Genomic DNA, 22,333 nt, shown 5'->3' with positions numbered 1-22,333 from the left:
TAGGAGTTAGCTCTTCACTGCTCCAGAATTCTTAGGCCTGTCTGTGACTTTATGTATGGTAATGTTTATCTACAATGTAAATTAGCATATTCTTATTTATAGTGTTCTTCTACAGTGTGTGATCTGAACAGTCCCATGCATGCAGCAGCCTTATTCCTAATGATTCTTTTATTCATCAGACAGCTGTTGAGGATCTACCTACATGCAAAGCACTGTATGAGGCACTACAGTAGGTTCAAAGACACCCATTCTTTATCAAGGAATATGATTTCTAGTAAGAAATATATGCACATAAACAGTATAGAATACAAAGCATTAAGTTTTACAAGAGAAGTACTGAAAAACTACTCTGTGAATTCACAAGAGAAAGTACTTATTTCAGTTTGGTTAATTAAAAAAAAATGTCATGAAGTAGAGAGCAGTTGAGGAGTGGTTTGGAAGGTGAATTTGGATGTGCAGAGTTAGAAACAAAGATATTTCAGAAGGAACAGCGTGGATTAAAAAAGTGACATGGTGGGACGCCTGGGTGGCTCAGTTGGTTAAGCAGCTGCCTTCGGCTCAGGTCATGATCCCAGTGTCCTGGGATCGAGTCCCACATCGGGCTCCTTGCTCTGCAGGGAGCCTGCTTCTCCCTCTGCCTCTGCCTTCCACTCTGTCTGCCTGTGCTCGCTCTCTCTCTTTCTCTCTCTGACAAAAAAAAAAAAAAAAAAAAAAAAAAAAAAGTGACATGGTGTCTGTAGTATAGTGCATGGAAATAGTGGATAGTTAGGAAGGCAAAGTAACGTAGGGATTCTGAACCCTGCTTTGGATTCCCAACGGGATGTGAAGCTATTATAGTGGTCCCCCACACCACTGGCAAACTGAAAGATGAATGAAAAAAGTCTTGAACACCTATGTACAACTACTTTAAAAATACATAAATGCTGGGGGCCTGGGTGGCTCAGTGGGTTAAAGCCTCTGCCTTCGGCTCAGATCATGATCCCAGGGTTCTGGGATCAAGCCCCACATGGGGCTCTCTGCTCAGCGGGGAGCCTGCTTCCTCGTCTCTCTCTCTGCCTGCCTCTCTGCCTACTTGTGATCTCTGTCAAATAAATAAATAAAATCTTTAAAAAAAATACATAAATGCTTTCAATTAATACAATAGAAATCATTCAAAAACAAGACTGAATTAACAATAAGACTTTGTTGTTAGGTATTTTCTAAGTCAACAAATAACAAGGATACTATAATGAGCTAGTTTAAAAAGTTTTTAAGTGTTAAAAAAAGAGTTCTGGGACACCTGGGTGGCTCAGTTGGATGGACGACTGCCTTGGGCTCGGGTCATGATCCTGGAGTCCCGGAATTGAGTCCCTCATCAGGCTACCAGCTCCATGGGGAGTCTGCTTCTCTCTCTGACCTTCTCGCTCATGCTCTCACTCTCTCTCTCTCAATAAATAAAATCTCTTAAAAAAAGGAAAAAGAGTCTGTGTTTAAAAAGGCTGGTGGGTTCTGGAGTTAGACAAACCTTTTTCTTAGTTTGTTTCTTCATCTCTGTAATGAGGATTGTAAAACCAACCTTGTTTGGTTGAGAAAATACATGGCACACTTTAAGTGTTCAGCAAATACCAAGTATTATAAAATGAAAAGCTGGGTCAAATCAGAGTCCACCTCCAATACCAAGTTAACGGAGACTTTTTCTTTTGGGCGCGAGGGTTACGTACGGGTTTTTGAGTGACGAGAGTCAAGGAGGGAAACCGGTTACTGTAGTGGTTGAGGCATGAAGCTCGAGCAACGAATTCGTGGAATAGTACAGACTATAAACTTAATGACTCCGCATCTACCTGTGTTTAAGGAATGTGAGGTAAAGGCCACTATTTTGAACTAGCTAATGCTTTCAACAACAAAGAAAGGAGATATGAAATTCAGTTTTGGGTATTTTGAACTTAAGGGACCTAAAACTGTCGTGGCTGAAAATGTACACACGAAACATCAAACATAATCTATGTTGAAAAGAAATTGTGCTCATTCTCTATTAAAACCTATGAATTAAAAAAAAAAAAAACTTTTATTTTTAACACCACAATACACTCCTGGGAGATACCAACTTGCAGCTTGAAAAAAGACCGCCAGCATACCCACCAGCTTCCACTTGGCCGGGCACTAGGGCGCGCCGGTGACGTCACCGCGCCGGTGCACGCTCCTGCGTCTCGAAGGACGTGGTGCGTCATTACCAAGGAGACGCAGGGGGGCGGAGCGACTTCCGTAAACCCCGCCAGCTCCTCCAGTCGCGCCCACGTGCGTACTCGCGCTTCCCCTTCCTGGCCTCTGGCTGTAAGGCGGGTCGCGTCGTCGCCACTACTCTACTGTCAGACTGATCTGCGCATGCGCCCAAATCCCTGCCCTTCCCAGCGGCAGGCGGAGGGCGACACCTCCAGGTAAAAGTGAGGCGTTGCAGGAGGCGGACTCAGCCCAGGGCGAGCGGCGCGAGAGCAGTCAAGGTTCCTGTCCACCTTGAGGCGGCTAGGATGGCTGAGGAGTCGGTGCGCGGTCGAGTCGAATCCGAGGCTGGTTTTGAGGCAGTGAAGCCTGAAGAATCTAAGGTGTCTTCGCCGAAGACTGCCGAGGTTGTCGCAACGTCATCGAAGGCGGAGGACTACAGTAGCAAGTGCGTGTTCTGCCGGATCGCGGCGAAGCAGGAACCCGGCACCGAGCTCCTGTACTGCGAGGTGGGCTGCGTGCGGACCGGGCGTGGGACGGGACAGGGACCAGCCTCGCGCCGTGGCGGACCGCGGTGGGGTCGTGTCAGGCCCCCGGGAGGGAGACCTCGCAGGTGCGGACCGGAGTGGGGCAGGCGGGGTGTCCTGGTGTTAGTAACGGATTTGCTTCTCGCGAGTGGGGTCTGTCTCCAGCATTATTGTTGCTGTGCCGAGGGCGTGGGCAGCGGGGGGACAATGTAGCGATAAAGCCAGACACTTGGGCTTCTGTCTGCAGGTACGAGGTATTTGGCAGAAAATAGCATTTGTCGCTTGTCGTTACCGGAGGGACTCCTCCGCCCGCCCCCGCATCCCCACCCCCTGCGCTTCTCCACACTGCTTTTCAGTTCTGCACTCTCTCCTGCGACTGAGGGGAAGAACTGGTAGAAAGGAGACGATGGTAATAGGGAAAAGCTTCATTGAACTGATAGAAGTTAGGCAGGGGTCGGGGGTGGAGCCGAGGTCAAACTATTTCTTGATAAGCCCCAGATTTCCACTGAAGGGTAAAGTTCGCACAGGCGTTGTCAGTTGGGACGAATGCCCATTTTCGGAGCACTGAGATTTTGCGCAGGTACTTGAAAACAGGTATCTGGAAATCATTTTCATCTGCTGGTTCTACTTGCCTTTAAAGAAACAGCCTTTGGAGAGGATCAGATCCAAAGATTCTGGTTTTTGGCTCTTGTTGTTGTTAGTAATCATTAATTCATTTGTTAAAAGTGAGTTGAATTTGTTCTAACCACCTAGTGTTGGAGACAAAGGTACGAATTTATGGCTAGAGAGACGACTGAAGTGATAGACCTTGAAATCTGTGCTTGACTAGGGGAGGGAGTGAAGACAGGAAGCGGTTGATAGGGAGAGGGGTCAGTACATCAGCTGTCTGTAGAGCAGGCCTCTGCTGAACTGAGCCACAGTCAGGACTGCACCACATAAAAAATTATGCACACTCCAGTACCAATGTTGAGGAAAACTAGTAAATAATAGCTACTAATAATGTAAAAAGTTTTGTCTAAAAATAGTCATGGAGGGGGCCACCTGGGTGGCTCAGTCCTTAAATGTTTGCCTTTTGCTCGGATCTTGATCCCAGGGTTCTGGGATTGAGTCTTGCCTTGGGCTTCTTGGTCAGCTGGGAGTCTCCTTCCTCCCTCCCCTTCCCCTGGGCTCATGATCGATCTTTCTCTCTCTCTCTCTCTCTTTCAAATAAATAAATTATCTTAGGAAAAGAGTAAATTAATTTTTAAAAATAAAAACGGTCAGAATTGGGGTTGGGATGGTCCAGAATTCTGTCGTGGTTTTTCCAGGCCAAAGGTCAGGATTTTTTTCTCTATGAAGAACATTCTCAGTAAACTATGTAAAAAGCCTGGAACATTTTTATAGGAGAAATTAGACACATTAAATACTTTTAACTAATTTATACCCTACATAGGTGGCATAGGATTAATATATACAGTAGTCCATATAATACAGAACATAAGCAAGCAAGATGCACATGTTTGTGCAACATGCCTCAAAAAGTTGCAGATCTTAAAATTGAATCTAAAATGATTTTATATATAAGAGCTCAAAGATTTATCTTTTCAAAAAGAGAATCTAATCTTTGTGTATTTTGCATTATATATATAGTCTATTCTTATATTCATTTATATATGTTTATTGTAAATATTTAGAAACTATTGGGTTTATATAAAGTAGGGTAGACTTATAATTAAGTCCAGAGGAGAACATGTGATTTGGAATAATTGGAGTTACCAGCATCATGTGGGTTTAGTCTGGGAAATCTTTCTGGCAAAAGCTAGAGAAGACTCCTTACTCCGTAAGCATCTGTATAGTGTATTTGTGCTGTAGACTGCAGAGTTGAAACTAAGCTAATACTAGGCCATGCATTCTCAGAGAGGGATAAAAGTTGGTTTTAGGGTGACAGTATCTTACTCTGTGTGTGTGAGGCAAAAGTAAACATAGTGGAAATAAACAGATAAAGAGTATGTCTGTGGCATTAAAATATCATGAGAGTGGAACCGGGAGTTCTTAAGAATGTCTTGCAAGCGGTGACAGTGAAAACATGGTTGAGAAATACCAGGCTCAATGTTTATTTTCACCTTGCTTGAGGCCACACAGAGGAAATACTAATTTAACTTTAATGTCCTCCCTCTTCTTTTTTTTCTAATAGTTTAGAAAGATTTATTTATTTATATGAGAGAGAGTGAGAGAACATGAGTGGATTGGGGAGGGGGTAGAAGGAGAGGAACTCCATGCTGGGCACAGAGCCTGATGCAGGGCTTGATCTCACGTCCCTGAGATCGTGACCTGAGCCGAAATCAAGAGCATCACCCAGGTGTCCTGCTGTTATTACAGAATATTTGCAAAACACTGTCTTGTCTTCAGAGTTTATCTTGATTATATTCCAAGAAGACATGAAAATTTAAATCTTTTCTCAAAATAGGATGTGCTGCCACATGACATAGGAACACTTCATGCATTGCAACAGTCTTTTTTTTTTTTTTTTAAAGATTTTATTTATTTATCAGAGAGAGAGGGCGAGAGAACAAGCACAGGCAGACAGAATGGCAGGCAGAGGCAGGGGGAGAAGCAGGCTCCCCGCGGAGCAAGGAGCCCGATGCGGGACTCCATCCCAGGACGCTGGGATCATGACCTGAGCCGAAGGCAGCCGCCCAACCAACTGAGTCACCCAGGCGTCCCGCAACAGTCTTCTTGAATATTGCCAAATACTCAGCTTCCAGTTCCTGTTTCATCCTTGTGAACTCTTCCTTTGTCATGGACCCTTCTCCTTCTCCCAGCTTCTGAAGTTTTTCCCTTGAAGCATCAAAATCAGGTCTTGGTGGTGCTGGTGGGATAATGTAACCCGCATAGTCTTCATTTTCAATTCCTCCCTCTTCTTTAACCAGATTTGCCCTCCACTTCAGATGGGGTGGTACTGAAATGTTCATTCAAATGTTACTTACTTGCTTTAGATATCAGTGGGGTTATTTGCAGAAAGAAAAACTGGCTACTTAAAGCAGAAATGGATTTAATATAGGGAATTATTTGCTAAAAAAGTCATTGCAAGGGTTGAAGGAAAAGCCTTCAAGAATGCCATCCAGAAGGTGCCTGAGTGGCTCAGGCTGTTAAGCATCTGCCTTCGCCTCAGGTCATGATCCCAGGGTCCTGGAATGAAGTAGCAAACTGGGCTCCCTGCTTAGTGGGGAGCCTGCTTCTCTCTCTTCCTCTCCCTCTGCCTGCCACTCCATCTGTTTGTGCTCACTCTCTTCGTCAAATAAATAAAAATATATTTTTAATTTAATTTTATTATTTTTTAGAGAGAGAGAGGGAGAGCACATGCACAAACATGTGGGACTTGATCCCAGGACCCTGGAATCATGATCTGAGCTGAAAGCAGTGCTCAACCACTGAATCACCCAAGTGTCCTTAAATAAAAATCTAAAAAATCAATCAATCAACCAATCAATCAATAAAATGACATCCAGAACAGCACTTGCATGGTGAGGACCCGTTTCCTCTGCCACAGTCAGGAAGTTAGGAGTCAGGTGACTGCCATTGGAACTTAGGAAGATGTCTCTGTAGATGGGACTCAGAGTTGAGGAAGCAGTGTGACCGCCATGGTTGAGGAATTTGAGGTTGGATTCTGCTTTGTTGTTCAGGCTGTTTCACCTATTGTAGGATGTTTCCCATTTCCGACCTCTGGGCGCTAAATGCTTGTGGCACCTACATATTTCCACTTTGACAAATAACAGGTTCAGAGCTACACTGTACCTCCTGGGTCTGCACTGGTAGGTCGTGGCATCAGAAAAGTGGATGTCTCATGTCTGTCTCTTGACTAGCAATTGACCAGACATTGGAATGGGGACAGGGGAGAAAGAAAAAACAATCTCGGTTCCTTAGAGCTGACCATGTTTGCCTGGTGGAACTAGCGCAAGCTGCAGAAAGATTGCTTTTTCTTGGGTTACCTTGTCAAAGCACTGAAGTCTGAAGTACATCTAGTTTGAAAGATCTAAATTCCATCTGGGGTTTTAGCTTTTTAAATTTCTGCAGTACTAAAGACACAGAAGTATTTGGAATGGGGGTTGAGTGTCCATCTACCCTTTTTACCATAGTTTGTCATATTTAATAGATGCCAAGCCGAGATACTTGGATTCAGTGCTGATAATGAAGATGAACTAGCCGTTGTCTAATCCATGCATTCTCAAAAGGGGTAAAAATTGATGTTCTTGGCTGGGGCAGGAGCAGGGGCAAAAAAAGTTTATTATTTATATATATAAAACGTATGTATAGCACTTAGGATAGAAACACATGTACAATTTGGCTGTGGTATTAAAATATCCAGGGGGAAGGCAGCCATTAGGGGAAAAAAAATCTAAAAAGTTTCCTTAGGGGGATGGTAATGAAAAAAGGCTGAGAAACACTGTTAAAATCAAACAGCGGCCATGATTCCAACTTTAAGAATGTGTTTTGGGGACACCTGGGTGGCTCAGTCGGTTAAGCCTCTGCCTTGGACTCAGGTCATGATCTCAGGATCCTGGGATTGAGCCCTGCATAGGCCTCCCTCTCTCTCTGCCTCCTGCTCTGCCTACTTGTGATTTCTCTCTCTCTGTCAAATAAATAAATAACATCTTAAAAAGAAAAAAAAAGAATGTGTTTTGGAGGACAGACTGAAAGATCTTGGAAAGTAGTAAAAACTATAATGACACCATTTTTTTTTTTAAGGAGCAGAGAAGGAAGCATTGGTAGCTTTATTTTTCTATTTAAGCATCTTTTATTTATTAAGCAATCTTTCAAGTTTACTATATGTTATTCACTTGTAGTTTAAGGATAACTATGGCATGTTCCACACTTGAGAAGCTTGCTTCTGATCTGCATTGAAAGCATAAATGAAAAGTTTTCATTTAGTTGTCATTAGGGATGGGTAGTCAAAATTCTGTGTTTTAAAGTCACTTGAAATATCTTTTCTTTGGGGGTGCCTGGGTGGTTTACTTGGTTAAGCATCTGCCTTCAGCCCAGGTCATGGTCCCTGAATCCTGAGAGCTGCCCTGCTTGGGCTCCTTGCTCCGAGGAGAAATCTGCTTCTCCCTCTCCTTCTGTTCATCTCCCCCAACTTGTGCACTCTCTCTCTCATGCACTCTAGTCCTGTCTCTCTCAAATAAATAAAATATTAAAAAAAAAAGAAATGTCTTTTCTTTATGTAGTTATGTTATAAAGGTGATAGTTAGGTTTATTTATTCGTTTTTTTTTCAATTCATAGGGATTATTTTGAAGTCCAAAAGAGTATTAAATATTCATGTTTTTAACATCAGAATTGTAAAGCTAAGTACATTTGGAAAAGTCTAGCATCCATTCTCTTATCATCTTTACCCTGTTCCTCTTCCCTCACAAAAAACTAAAAAAATATATTTTTAGTTTATCCTTTTATTGTGAGAATTTGTATGTATATGTTTATATTTGTACTCCCTTTTCTTATATAAAAGATGGCCTTACCACACTCTCCTGCTCCTTAATTTTTTTAACTTCAAAGTACATTTCAGAAATGACTTTTAAGTATATAAAGATCTTCATTCCTATATTTTATAGCTACATAGTACTTCATTGTATGGATTTGCTATAATTTACTCAGCTAGTCTCCTAGTTGAATTTTGGACCATTGGGTTCTTTTCTTTTCTTTTTTTTTTTTTTTTTTTTGCTATTACAAATCATGCTGCAAAGGATAGCTTTGTACATGTATCATTTCATATTTTTTGTCATTGTATCGTTGGAATAGGAAAGTCTGTCTTAAAATGAAGAGTCTAGATAATGGCTAGTTTAGTAGTAGCAACAGGAAAGAGAGTAACATCAGAGGGCCAATTTCAATATTTTAGAAAGCTTAATGAAAATCTAACTCAATCATTGATTGCATTGGCTGACTAAAATGCATAGCTTTTTCTTCACCTGTTTTGCCTCCACCCAGCCTTCCTTCTAGCAGCTACGGGTTTGTTCTTAGTATAATGCCCTCTTGTTCCATCTGTGTTGTTACCAATGGCAAGATCTCATCCTTTTTTATGACTGAGTAATATTTCATTGTATATGTACATTGTATCTCCTTTATTCATTCATCTATTGATGGATTCCTAGGTTGTTTTCATGTTTTGGGTATTCTAAATAATGCTTCAATAAACATAGGAGTGCATACATCTTTTGGAGTTAGTATTTCTATTTTCTTTGGGTAAATAAATACACAGTAGTGGAACTGGGAATCATATGGTATTTCTGTTTTTAATTTTTGAGGAATCTCCATACTGTTTTCCATAGTGGCTGCACCAGTTTGCATTCCCATCAGCAGTGCCCAGGGGTTCCCTTTTCTCCACATACATGCCAACACATATTTCCTGTCTTTTTAATACTAACATTGGACTGGTGTGAAGTTTCATCTCATTGTGGTTTTGATTTGGGTTTCTCTAATGATGAGTGGTGTTGAGCATCTTTTCATGTGTGGTTTATCCATTGAAAAATTTTTTAGATAGCATATTGAATAAGGATATTTAGGGAATATTGATTTTTCTTTTGGAAAATCTTGAAACTCAAGTGTCAGTAGGTTGAAAGACTCCCTTTTTCATTTCTTTTTTCCTCTCATAACTATGTGGAGTATGTAAATCAGAAAACTAATATAATGGATTGGACACTTAGTGTACTATACAGGAGTTTGTTCTAGCATTTTAAGGGCTTTTTAATGCTATAAACAGAACAAAAAAGTATTTGTGTATAAGTGCTGTAAAAAATGTATAGAAAGGCAACCTCTGGATATATGGATGCTAGATTATTTTCCTGTTTTAATTGTGGAACATACCACTTTGGAAAAAATTAAATATAAAAAAACAGTTTATCAAATTTGCTATGTTTCTGTAGTCAAACCTTTAAAAGTATATATTAAGAAAAACCCTTAGTTAGGTAGAGATGGAGAAATATATAAAGAAATTTTAAAAAAACCTTGGGATTGTTGGTAAGGAAGTTTTTTTGTTTTGTTTTGCTTTGTTTTAAAGATTTATTTATATGAGGGGGTGCCTGGGTGGCTCAGTAGGTTAAAGCCTCTGCCTTCGGCTCAGGTCATGGTCTTGGGGTCCTGGGATCGAGCCCCACATTGGGCTCTCTGCTCAGCGGGGAGCCTGCTTCCCCCTCTCTCTCTGCCTACTTGTGATCTCTCTCTCTCTGTCAAATAAATAAAATCTTAAAAAGATTTATTTATATGAGAGAAAGAGCATGAGTGGGAGAGAGAGAGAATCTCAAGCAGACATCCCCCCCCTCGCCCCGGGCATGAAATGGATATGGGGCTCCATCTCACAGCCCTGAGATCATGATACTGAGATTACAATGTGAGCCAAAACGAGGAGTGGGACACTTAACCCACTGCGCCACCCAGGCACCCCTTTGGTCATGAACTCTTATTAAAGTTCATTGATAATTGTTTTCCTGAAATTAGCTTTATATAAGTCTTCAACACTGCTTTATATAAGGCTTCAACATTGCTCATTGCTAACTAATGAGCATCTCATGAAGAATGCTAAAACATGTCTTTATAAACTTAATGCCCAGCTGGGATTAGTTGTATAACATAAGTACCATTTCCCTATCAGACTGAGATTTATGGTGTGGAAGACATGCCAGAAATTCTTTTTAAAATTAGGAGAATAGGAAATTCTTTTTAAATATTCTTTTTAAAATTCTTTTTAAAAAATTCACTGACAAATGATGTTTTTCCCTTCAGAATGAAGACCTAGTTTGCTTCAAAGATATCAGACCAGCAGCACCTCATCATTATCTTGTGGTGCCAAAGAAGCATCTTGGAAACTGTAGAGAGCTAAAGAAAGATCATATAGAACTGGGTAAGATGACCACAGTATTTTTCATGGTTATATCATCCTGAATCGGCATGAGTTGATAGTAGTTACAGTGACAATAAAAAGAAACAACCTAGCCAGGTGTTAACGAAAGAGGAGCATTATTATGACTTTGTGAAACTTCTGTTATGAAAAATTTCAAATATGTACAAAAATACAGAAAATAGTTTTATCTCCATGTGGTCATCACCCAAGTACCACTTTTATTAACTTGTGGCCAGTCTTTTTCATCTATTAACCTTCTCCCACAGTGGATTTAAAGTGATTCTAAACATCATGTTATTTAATCTTTAAAATCTCTAAACGATAATGCCTCTTTATGTTTTAAAATGATGGCTTTCCTTGACTCTGAAAATGGAAGGTGCTATCAAAAATGAGACCATGATAGGTGCTATCAAAAATGAGACCAAAAATGAGACCAAGGTACCTGTCTTGTAAGTTGCTTGTGTAGAGGTACTAACCCCAAAGTTTAGTGATGAGATTTAAGCAATGACGTTTTAGCTTCTGAAAAGAAGAGTTTGAATCATGTCTCTTAGGATTATCCTGTATTTTCCTACTGATGATTTCTGTGACTTACCAGTCATTTCCTAAGACATTTCTTAGTTCACTTCATATCTGCTTTCATAGCCTTTATCTCCAGGGCCTGGGATTAGTTTGGTTAATAATTTAAATAGCTGGGATGCCTGGGTGGCTCAGTGGTTTAAGCATCTGCCTTCAGCTCAGATCATGGTCTCAGGGTCCTGGGATCGAGCCCCGCATCATGCTCTCTGCTCAGTGAGGAGCCTGCCTCCCCCCCTCTCTCTGCCTGCCTCTCTGCCTACTTGTGATCTCTGTCTGTCAAAAAAAAAAAAAAAAATTAAGTAGCTGACAAGATAGATAGATTGGGCCAGATTTTTTGGAGGTGAATAAGAAATTTCTTGATGGAAAACTTTGATGTGTAGTTCATTTAGTATTTAGACTATTGAATTACCAGTTTTTCAAGTGTTTCTTCTCAGTATTGCAAAATTTCTTAGTCATCTTGTACTTCTATGAGTACATTTCATATTTACTCCAGCAGATAAAGGCCAATATTTTTGCAATATTTAGTATCAAGCAGCAGCCGCCATGCCTTAAGTATTTCCTTCTTATGTTTTTTAAGGAGGGAGAAAATATGTTTATGCTTGGTTTTCTTTTTCTAACATTCTACTTTATTGAAAGTTTTTATAACTGTTGCAAATAAAATGTTAACCAATTTTGAAGCAGCGTGGTGGGTATTTGGGATTTCATTATACCGTTCTTTCTGATCTTGTTTGTATTTTAATATTTCTGTAATAAGCTTAAAGTTTCTTGTAATTAGTATTTATATACAATCTATGAAGTTGGCAAAATAATAAGAATGTGGAAGAGCTCAATAACACCATCAAGCATTGTGATTATAATTGATACTTTTAGAACTCCACCCAACTATAAAATCCACATTTTGTTAAGAGCACGTGTTCACCAAGATAGCCCATATTCTAGGCAATAAAGTAAGTCTAAATACATTTCAAATTATTGAAATCTTGTAACATATGTTCTCTGATGACAATGGAAGTAAAGTAGAAAAATAATAAAACCTGGAAATGTATTAAATATTTTAAATTAACACACTTTTTAATAATTTCCAAATAAATTTCCAAATAAATATAGACAATAATATAGAATTGATAGCAAAAATACAACATATCAAGATTTGTGTAATGTAGCCAAAGCAATACCTATGTGGAAATTTATAGCTGTATATGTTTATGTTAGAAGAGGATGTTTAAAACCAATGACCCAAGTTTCTACTTTAGGATGCTGGAAATAGGCAATCGAATTAGACCAAAATAAGTATAAAGAAAGAAATAATAGGGTAGATAATGGTGAGATACAAGGGAGACAATAGGTTTTGCTTCATGTATTTTGAATCTGATTTTAAGTGAATACATAATTAAGATTGTCATGTCTTCTCAGTGAATTGATCCTTTTTTATCATTGTAAAATGTCCCTCTTTATCTTTGGAAATACTTTTCGAGTCTATTTTGTAAGACATGAATTTAACTACTATAACTTTCTTGTTACTTGCTGTCCACACTGTGTATCTTTTTCTATACTTTCAAACAAAGTGAATATTAATATTAAAAGACTTGAAGATAGCAATATAGTTGTATCTTGCTTATTTGTTATTATTTTTTAAATGTAGTGTGAAAATCTCTGGTGTTTAATTGAATTGTTTGGTTCATAATCCTTTAATGTAACTATTGATGCAGTTTGATTTAGGTGTCCTATCTTGCCATTTGTTTTCTGTTTGTTCCATTTTTTGTTGTTATTGCTCTGTTTCTTTCCTGCCTTCTTGTGGTTGATCAGATATATTTTTTGTTATTCTACTTTATTTCTTGCCTTTTTATGTATGCCTCTTCAAATTTTTTAAATGGTTGCTCTAGAGATATTAAAATACTAGTGTAATTATCATAGCCTAATTAGAATTCACATTGTATCAATTCATGAAAAATGTGATAAACTTTGGTACACTTTGTGTTATTGTTGTCATATATATTATATCTACATACTTTATAATATCTTGGTGTTGTTAAAATTATTGCATTAAGCAGTCATATGTCTTTTTTTACATTTTTATTTATTTTTTTAAAGATTTTATTTATGTATTTGACAAGAGAAAGAGAGACAGTGAGAGAGGGAATACAAGCAGAAGGAGTGGGAGAAGGAGAAGCAGGCTTTCCTGCTGAGCAAGGAGCCTTATGCGGGGCTCCATACCAGGACCCTGGGATGGTGACATGAGCTGAAGTCAGATGCTTAATGACTGAGCCACCCAGGCACCCCAGTCATATGTCTTTTTAAGAAATTAAGAGGGTGCCTGGGTGGCTCAGTGGGTTAAACCTCTGCCTTCAGCTCAGGTCTTGATCTCAGGGTCTTGGGATCGAGTCCCACATTGGGCTCTCTGCCTAGCAGGGCGCCTGCTTCTCCCCCATCTCTCTCTGCCTGCCTCTCTGCCTACTTGTGATCTCTCTATGTAAAATAAATAAATAAAATCTTAAATAAATAAATAAATACAATCTTAAAAAAAAAATTAAGAGAAAACATTTCTCCCATGTCTGGGATCTTGGGAATATTTTAAAAGAAAGCAAGATACAGTCTTGCTTGAAGTAATGAGTTGTTTGTATTTTTAGACCATATGGTACTGACTTAGTCATGGAAGTCTGTCATCCTCCTTGCTCAAGCCTGATTTAGAGACCTAAGCATTTGCAACAATTTTATGAACTTCTTTTATAACAACCATCGTCTATAGATTCTCTCATTTCTTCCCCCTTACAAATACTTGGTTACACCATTTGGAAACAAAAGAGATCTCAAGTTTGGCATTATGCTTAGGAGATTGCAGGTTACCAAATTTTTTCTCATCTGGAAACGCACTCCTATTTGAAGGCCATAAAGCACCAAGATTATAAAGATGCTAAGGCAGATAGAGTTCAGAAGCCAAAACAAATATATGAACATTTAGCTAGTCAGAGGTAGGCTGACATAAAGGACTATCATATCCTTAATTTGGGCTGAAAGACAAATTCAGTTTTCCTGTCTGCCTTTTTGATTCAAACGTGTTTTTGTTTCTTATTTGGTCTCCTTATGATTAGAATTAGACCTCAACAGGATCAGACGTCCTAAGTAGTCACTTGTTAGTACTCTTCAGCAGCTGTTCAAAGTCAGCCTGCACACCGTACTTTGTGATAGCTTCAACCTTCATGTCAGTGTTGATGAGTAAACTTCTCAGTAACTTAGAACTATTAAACAGGTCTTTAAATGTTTACCCACTGAACATGACTTTTGATTAGAAAACTTAAAATTAATTACAATTTAATAATGTCTTCTACGGTGTAATGTGGTTTCTTTCATGTTTGTTAGTTGAGAGCATGGTGACTGTTGGAAAAACTATTCTTGAAAGGAATAATTTCACTGACTTCAAAAATGCGAGGTATGTATACTTCCACATAGAAACCAATATATGTAGTTGGTTTTCTGAAATGTTCTCTCCTAGAAAATGTTCTCTCCTAGTGGCTTAAGTACAGTTTTCCTGAAAGTGAGCATACATTGTTCATTGGTAGTATAAATTTAATAAATAAAACTTCTTCCTCTCATGTCTCAGCATCTAACAATCACCACTTGGAGTTTGGGCAGACAAGTCTATTTAAGCAGTGGGTAGGTAACATAGTTAGAAGTCCACCTTTCTTTGTTCGGTATGTCTATTTGTATAAAAATTGTATGTAAGTTGAATTTCTTTCTTTAGAAAATATTTTATATGATTGAAAAATATTATACTTCTAGTGTGAAATTAACTTGAATTTGTTGCCTCCTGAGCTGATCTCTGGCGTTCACCAAAATTTGAGCAAAAAGCTTATAATGTTCAATGTGGCAATTATTTTACTTAATCTAAATAGTGTATTTTCCTTTTTAAAACACTTTGGACTTTGTCCTGTGTGACCAGTGGCTAGATTTTGGTTAGATTTACTTCTAACATCTGACCTGGAATTTAAAGAGACCTGAGCGCTAATGCTTTCCATGCTACTTGTTGTGTACTGGGCTCATACTGGCTATGATACTTGAGGCATTTATGCTCTCCAAGATAATACCGGTTCTGCCTACATACAGATTCACATAAGATTGTGTGTGTGAAAATTCTCTGAAAACTATGAAGTGTTATTCAAGTGTAAGGGGACAGATGGTATTTGAGACCCTTTGGCCAAAAGCAATATATATTCCCTTCCCCATCAGAGGAGTGTTTATAGTAGAAGAATGAACATTGGACCAAGAGTCTCAATCCTTGCTCTATTACTGCCTCACTTTGTGACCTTGAGAAGTCTCAAGGATCTTGGCTTTCCCATCTTTGAAATGAAAGGGTTGAATGAACCTTTGAATTGCTTCTAGCTTTTAGGTTACTTGATTCTACATTACCTGAATCCCGTTTCCCAGAAGGAAAACTCAGCCTCTTTTTCCTGTAGTGGGGGAAGCTTTTCTTTTTTTTCTTTTTTTTTTTTAATTAGAAGATTTTATTTATTTATTTGACAGATCACAAGTAGGCAGAGCAGCAGGCAGAGAGAGAGAGGAGGAAGCAGGCTCCCTGCTGAGCAGAGAGCCCAATGTGGGGCTCAATCCCAGGACCCTGAGATCATGACCTGAGCCGAAGGCAGAGGCTTTAACCCACTGAGCCACCCAGGCACCCCTGGGGGAAGCTTTTCAATATGTATTGTGTTTCTGACTCTCCATTATCAGTCCTGTGTTGCTGCAATAGACCACATCTCCTATGCCCTCTTACACTCCCTCTCATTGTAGTCTTTTTTTTTTTTTTTTTTTTTTTTTTTTAATTGAGACTCACTTATAGTTTGAGGAGGCAAATATTTCCAGGCTTTTGGCTTGAATTATTGTTACATGTGTGCCTTGCTCCACTCAGAATTTCTAAGTGGATTTATAAAATTGTAAACTGATTTTTAAGATATAGAATCATATTTTAAAAATTCCTTAGTAGAAATCTGTTAGTAGTCAAAGGAATTATCTTATAAATGTTTTTATAAAGCGGATTATTATGAATAACTATCATTTTACTTATTTTCAGTATTTTTTTTAAAGATTTTATTTATTTATTTGACAGAGAGAGATCACAAGTAGGCAGAGAGGCAGGCAGAGAGAAAGGAAGGGAAGCAGGCCCCCTGCTGAGCAGAGAGCCCGATGCAGGACTCGATCCCAGGACCCTGAGATCATGACCTGAGCCGAAGGCAGCAGCTTAACCCCCCGAGCCACCCAGGCGCCCTACTTATTTTCAGTATTAAGCAAGAAATTTGAGTGATAATTTTAATAATGATATAAATAATCTCATTACTGGAAGATGGGGTGATGAGGAAATGACTACTTTATTAAAGGAGAAGGTGCACCATCTACTGGCTATGTCTTGGAATAAAGAAACCCTTCTACTTGAGTGTCATGGAATCTTTTTTTTAAAGAAAAAGGTGGAATTTATGCCAAACATAGTACACAGCAAACAACTTTATGCCTCAGCTATACAGTCTAAAAGTTAAAGATCTCAGAAGTGCCCTGTAACTTTTTTTTTAAAGATTCATTGCAGAGCCATATCTTAGGAGAATTTAAGGTTAAAATTGATAAGGACTGAGATGATAAAACATAATGCCAACTCAGAATTATTAAAGGATTACTGAGACGTTATATGCTCTTAAGCGCTCGATGAAGAGTTTGCTACTGTGGACTTCAGCACAGAAAGACAAGGAAGTGTGTAAATACTGAGAAGGATATAAAGCAGTAAAAGTGATGACTGAGTGGCAATCTAACCTATTTTGAATATCTTTAATATTTATGTGTTCTAGCATGAAAAAATGGCTTTAAACTATTGTAGAACTGACTAGTCAACTCTCTTACCTTTCTGTTTTAGAATGGGTTTCCACATGCCGCCATTTTGTTCCATCTCCCACTTGCACCTTCATGTGCTGGCACCTGTTGATCAACTTGGCTTCTTATCAAAATTGGTTTATAGAGTGAATTCCTATTGGTTTATCACAGTAAGTATTATTATTTAGTAGCAGTATATAAAAATATTTACAATAGTTGTCCTTTTGGTGTAGTTCTTCTTTTCCTGGCAACAGTAGGCACTTAACAGCTTTTGTAGGTTTGATCCTCTCCTTTAATGTACTGCTTGCACGTACCCAAAGTAGTATTTTTTTTTAAAGATTTTATTTATTTATTTGACAGAGAGAGATCACAAGTAGGCAGAGAGGCAGGCAGAGAGAGAGGAGGAAGCCGGCTCCCTGCTGAGCAGAGAGCCCGATGAGGGACTTGATCCCAGGACCCTGAGATCATGGCCTGAGCCGAAGGCAGCAGCTTAACCCACTGAGCCACCCAGGCGCCCCCCAAAGTAGTATTTTTAATTTAAGGGATTTTCCAGGTTACCAGATCTGTAGGAAGAGAAGTTACAGTTAAGTCTTTCCATTGCAAGCAGATGATATGATATAGAAGAGCCAGGGCATTAGCAGTTCAGAACCCAGAGTCCAATCTGCATTGAAATTGTGGCTCCATCAGTTACTTGAGGACCCATTTTCAAGTTACTTAAATGTTTTCAGACCCAAGTTCTTTATCTATTACCTGCCTATAAAGAATACTGCCCAGCTATAGGGTGGATAAGAGGATTGATAAAATAATTTATATTAAAGCAGTTAAAACTGTACCTTGCAAATAGTAAGTACTAGTAAATATCACCTGTTGCCTCTGTTATCACCAACATTATTGTAGAAATTGTAGAAACTGAATTTCTGTAATTTTGTAGTTTAGAAAAGGGCTTCCCTGGTAGCATCAACTGTCAGATCTGAGGTTGAAGCCATTGAACCTAAAAAAATGAATTCTGCTTTGCTAGGGCAAAAGTAGAATCAAATTCAAGCTGATTACAGGCCTGTTCCCTGACAGTGAAGCCTTAGTTATTAAGTGACTGTCCTTCCAGAGCCACTTGACTAATAATTTACCAGTCACTATGTATCTGTGATGGTAAGGAGACCTGTAGTTGCTATATTTAAGTAATCACTGAATTACAAATTGAATAATTGCTGTTAATGCATATTATTATTATTATAGTCATGGTACCCAAGAAATTAAAAAGCATGATTTATAGAAACTTCATGTTTCAAACTTTTATCCCTCTTTTCAACTTGTGCAGATGATTTTATTTAATTTAAAAATAATTTAAGATATTTATGTGTGTGTGTGTCTGAAATAAAAATTAGTAGACTATTCAATAGGGCAGTTGGTGTGGTCTCTTTAAAAATTCAGTGTGATTAAAAAAGGGATTTTTTTCCTTATTTATATTTCTAAGTTTCTATGTGCTCCATGGTTTTATAATAAAGTAACTAAAAATACATTTTTTGTAATGTTTTTAACTATATTTCCTTACATGACTTTTTAGCTAGAAAAAAATGAATGAACAAGGTTATAAGATCTGTTATTGGTTCATTCTGTGGATCTGAAATCTCCTTAGATCTGTCAGCATATATTATGAGACTTTGAAAAAAATCAAGATAAAGACATCAAGATTTATTTTAAAATCTCTTTTATAATGTTTCAGATATTTAAGATGTTTGAGAAAAGTATCTGAAATAATGATAACTAACAGACTTTGGTTTACTTTTTAATTTTTTAAATATATTTTATTTTTTTAGAGCACTTTTAGGCTCCAGATTGACTGGAAATTTATAGAGAGTTCCCATATACTCTCTGTCCCCCAAATATTCAGAGTCTCCCACTATAGACATCCTACACCACAGTAATACATTTGTTATAATCCATGAAATTATAGTTACACACCATTTTTATCCAAAGTTCATGATTTACACTAGGGTTTATTCTTGGTGTTCTGTATTTTATGGGTTTGGACAAATGTGTAGTAACATGTATCCAACATTATGGTATAATAAAATTCTCTGTACTTTACCTATTCATTTCTCCCTCTCCCTTAATTGCTGGTAATCCTGATCTATGCCTTCATAATTTTGCCTTTTCCAGAATGTCATATGGTTGGAACAATACAGTATTTAGCCTTTTCACATAGGCTATTTTCACTTAGTAACATGTATTTAAGGTTCCTCCACATCTAGTTTACTTTGTAAAATGTTAGTATTATATTTATTTTCCTTTTCTTATTGAAGCTTTTTAACACATAAGATAAAAATCTGCCTGTGTATATACAATGTGGAATGCCTTTACTGTAGTTTATAAAACTATTGAGAAATTTTTTATAAGATATATTTAGGAATAGAGTATGTAATAACCAGCTCTTCTGCTGGGACTTTTTATAATATGGGTGCCAGTAGAATTATTTCATGTAGGCTATAATAACCAGAATTTAAAAATATGTTGTTTTTTCAAAATTACAGGCTGACTGTTTGATAGAAAAACTAAGAATATGAAAATGTCAACAGTGGAAGATTTTCCTAATCTTGGCTCAACATAAACTAATATTTTCATTCTTTTGAAGTCTAATTACAATTGTAAGGTTCATTGGGTTTTATGAGAGGTTATTACTGGCTAGCCTTACATCTTTTCTGAATGTCTGTTTCCTGAGATATGTGATACAATTCCATGGATACTTTGTCATTGACTTCTTTATTTTAATGGTTACTTGTTTAAGGTATAAAATACTATAGATAAAATCCCATTAAAACAAATCTCGTTAATCAGGAAGGGCTATTTTTTCAAAAAGCTTAAATATTTTCATTTCTTAGTAGTCTATTACAATAAATAATAAATAAATAAATATTTATTTATGAAGAATAAACTGGTATGGAAAGTACTTTATTGGAGCCTTTATTACTATGAAGGGAGACAGAAATTAACTATTTCTTGACAGTTATATAAGTTTACATACAAAATTTCAAAATGAAAAGTACCATACTACATAGCGACTTATGTTCTTGTTGATTGAAAGAATCGTTTTGTGTCACTTTTTACTCAGATTTCAGATGCTGGTTTTCACTAACATTTTTGTGATAAATTGTTTCTGAAAGCTGTAAAATATACATAAAGTAAATTCTAATGGATTTATAAGAACAATTTGGCTATCCAAGAGAATTCACTGTAATGGCATTTTACCTGCAAGAATATAAATGGGGAAGAAACATAAAACGGTTATCATAATATTACATACTGGTGGAAATTGTTTTATGATTTATTGTACCAAAGGAAAAGTAGAATTAAAAAGTTTTAGGCCTGGATTTTATCATGAAGAAATCCTGATTTGAAAGTAGGAACAGATAAGCTTGGATGAGAAAATTTAATGTTAGCATTACTGATACATCATTTTGTGAGACATATTTCTTTAAGGATTGTGCTTATCTACACTAATAGTGAATGTGAATAAAGAATAAGGTACTGAAAGCTGATCCTGCATTGTGTCAATGTATAGTAACACCATGTGTATGAATATAGAGGAACACAAGGATTGAAGTATTGATGTTAGAAGTAGGCTGAGATGATTAGGTTTTGTTCTTATTTTTGGCATTATATTAAACATAGTTTTAAGTAATGAAATACTTATTACAATGTTTAATTAAATATCTGGGATATTTAGTTAAAACATCTGAAATAAATATTTATCCATTTAACAAACATTTGCTGAATATTTAACATGCAATGATCAGGAAATATAGGTGAGAAAGGATAGTCTGCCTTCTCATGCTAATACAAGGGTCAGACAAAACCAGTGATTACAGCTATAATCACAAAACCAGTGATTAGCTGCTGTAATGTTCACAGAAGAGACTGTGGAAAGGACATAGTTTTGAGAGCAGGTGGCAGTGGGACTGAATATTTAAGACTCAGTGTTTGTCAAGTAGACAGTGGAAGTTCAGGCCACATGTACTTTCCTGAGTTCTGCTTCCATTATTATTTACTGTACAGTTGAAATGAATGTTCATGGGGCGCCTGGGTGGCTCAGTGCGTTAAGCCTCTGCCTTCAGCTCAGGTCATGATCTCAGGGTCCTGGGATCAAGCCCCCCATTGGGCTCCCTGCTCGGCAGGGAGCCTGCTTCCTCCTCCCTCTCTGCCTGCTTCTCTGCCTATTTGTGATCTCCCCCTCTCTCTCTGTTAAATAAATAAATAAATTTAAAAAAGAAAGAAAGAAAGAAAGAAAAATGAATGTTCACATTCTGTTTTAGTCACTGGAAGTGGACATACGGGTTTGGAGCTCTCAAAATTAGATTTCCAGGCTCTTCAGCACTGCTTTGTTAAGTAGCTCACTGACCCACCTACACAGATTAGCAGTTGCAAGTTTGTAGAAATCAGCTCAAATATGACCAGCTTTGGAAAAGGAATTTTCTATACGTACAGCATGTTGTACTATGTGAACTTGAAATGATATAACTGACACTATTATGATAATAAGATGGAGGTATGTAAGGAATTCTCAAATGCTTTATGGACTTACTCAAATATATGATTAGTCAATTGATTTGATTTATATAGTTTTAGACCTTGTCATAGTTAAGTTTTCCTTCTTTGTTGGAAAACCCTTAATCCTCACGTTCTTAGCAGCTTTTCTCATTTACTTGTAAAGATTAATAAATTCCAATTAAAATTCACTCAGCTTTTTCAGTAGTTAAAGAGTATTTGGTAACTCAGTAGCTACCCAAAACATTAGCTCAACACAAAACCAATTTATAACTTATCTTTAAAATGTTTAAAGTACTATCTAGAGCATTTCTTTTGCATGTTATATTATTTGTAACTGGAGAATTGTAAAGTGATTGGTAAGTTGTGTGCTTACTTAGCTGAAAGAAAGCTAAATAAATATGGAAAAATACTGTGTCAAGTTTTGACTCTTTGGATTTTGTGTATGTGTATGTGTGTGTGTGTGTGTGTGTGTGTGTGTGTGTGAGAGATAGACTTTAATTTTTAGAGCAGTTTTAGCTTCACAGAAAAATTGAACAGACACTGCAGATATTTCCCCTATAGCCTCTCTGATTATTAACGTTCCCCAGAAGAGTGGTACATTTGTTGCAGTTAAACCTCTACCTCCACTGAAACATCATAATTACCCAAAGTCTGTAGTTTATCTTAGGGCTTACTCTTGGTGTGGCACATTCTATGAGTTTGGGCAAATATATAATGACATGTATCTCTCATTATAGTATCATGCAGAGTATTTTCACTGCCCTAAAATCCCTCTGT

The 22,333-nt window shown here is 37.5% G+C and overlaps 1 protein-coding gene across 1 annotated transcript; it reads left to right on the top strand.

Annotated features, from left to right (window-relative positions):
• The first annotated feature begins 2,273 nt into the window (after nt 1-2,273).
• Nucleotides 2,274-21,974, top strand: HINT3 (histidine triad nucleotide binding protein 3). The gene is made up of 5 exons (XM_059177636.1): nt 2,274-2,705; nt 10,474-10,591; nt 14,525-14,594; nt 17,058-17,184; nt 19,543-21,974. Exons 1-5 carry the CDS (start codon nt 2,505-2,507, stop codon nt 19,573-19,575), a joined length of 549 nt encoding a protein of 182 aa, XP_059033619.1. The 5' UTR covers nt 2,274-2,504; the 3' UTR covers nt 19,576-21,974.
• The last annotated feature ends 359 nt before the right edge of the window (nt 21,975-22,333 follow it).

The sequence above is a fragment of the Mustela lutreola genome, chromosome 6 (genome assembly GCF_030435805.1).
Source record: "Mustela lutreola isolate mMusLut2 chromosome 6, mMusLut2.pri, whole genome shotgun sequence".
NCBI classification, from domain to species: Eukaryota; Metazoa; Chordata; class Mammalia; order Carnivora; family Mustelidae; genus Mustela; species Mustela lutreola.
This window is presented reverse-complemented; position numbering and strand designations above follow the sequence as displayed.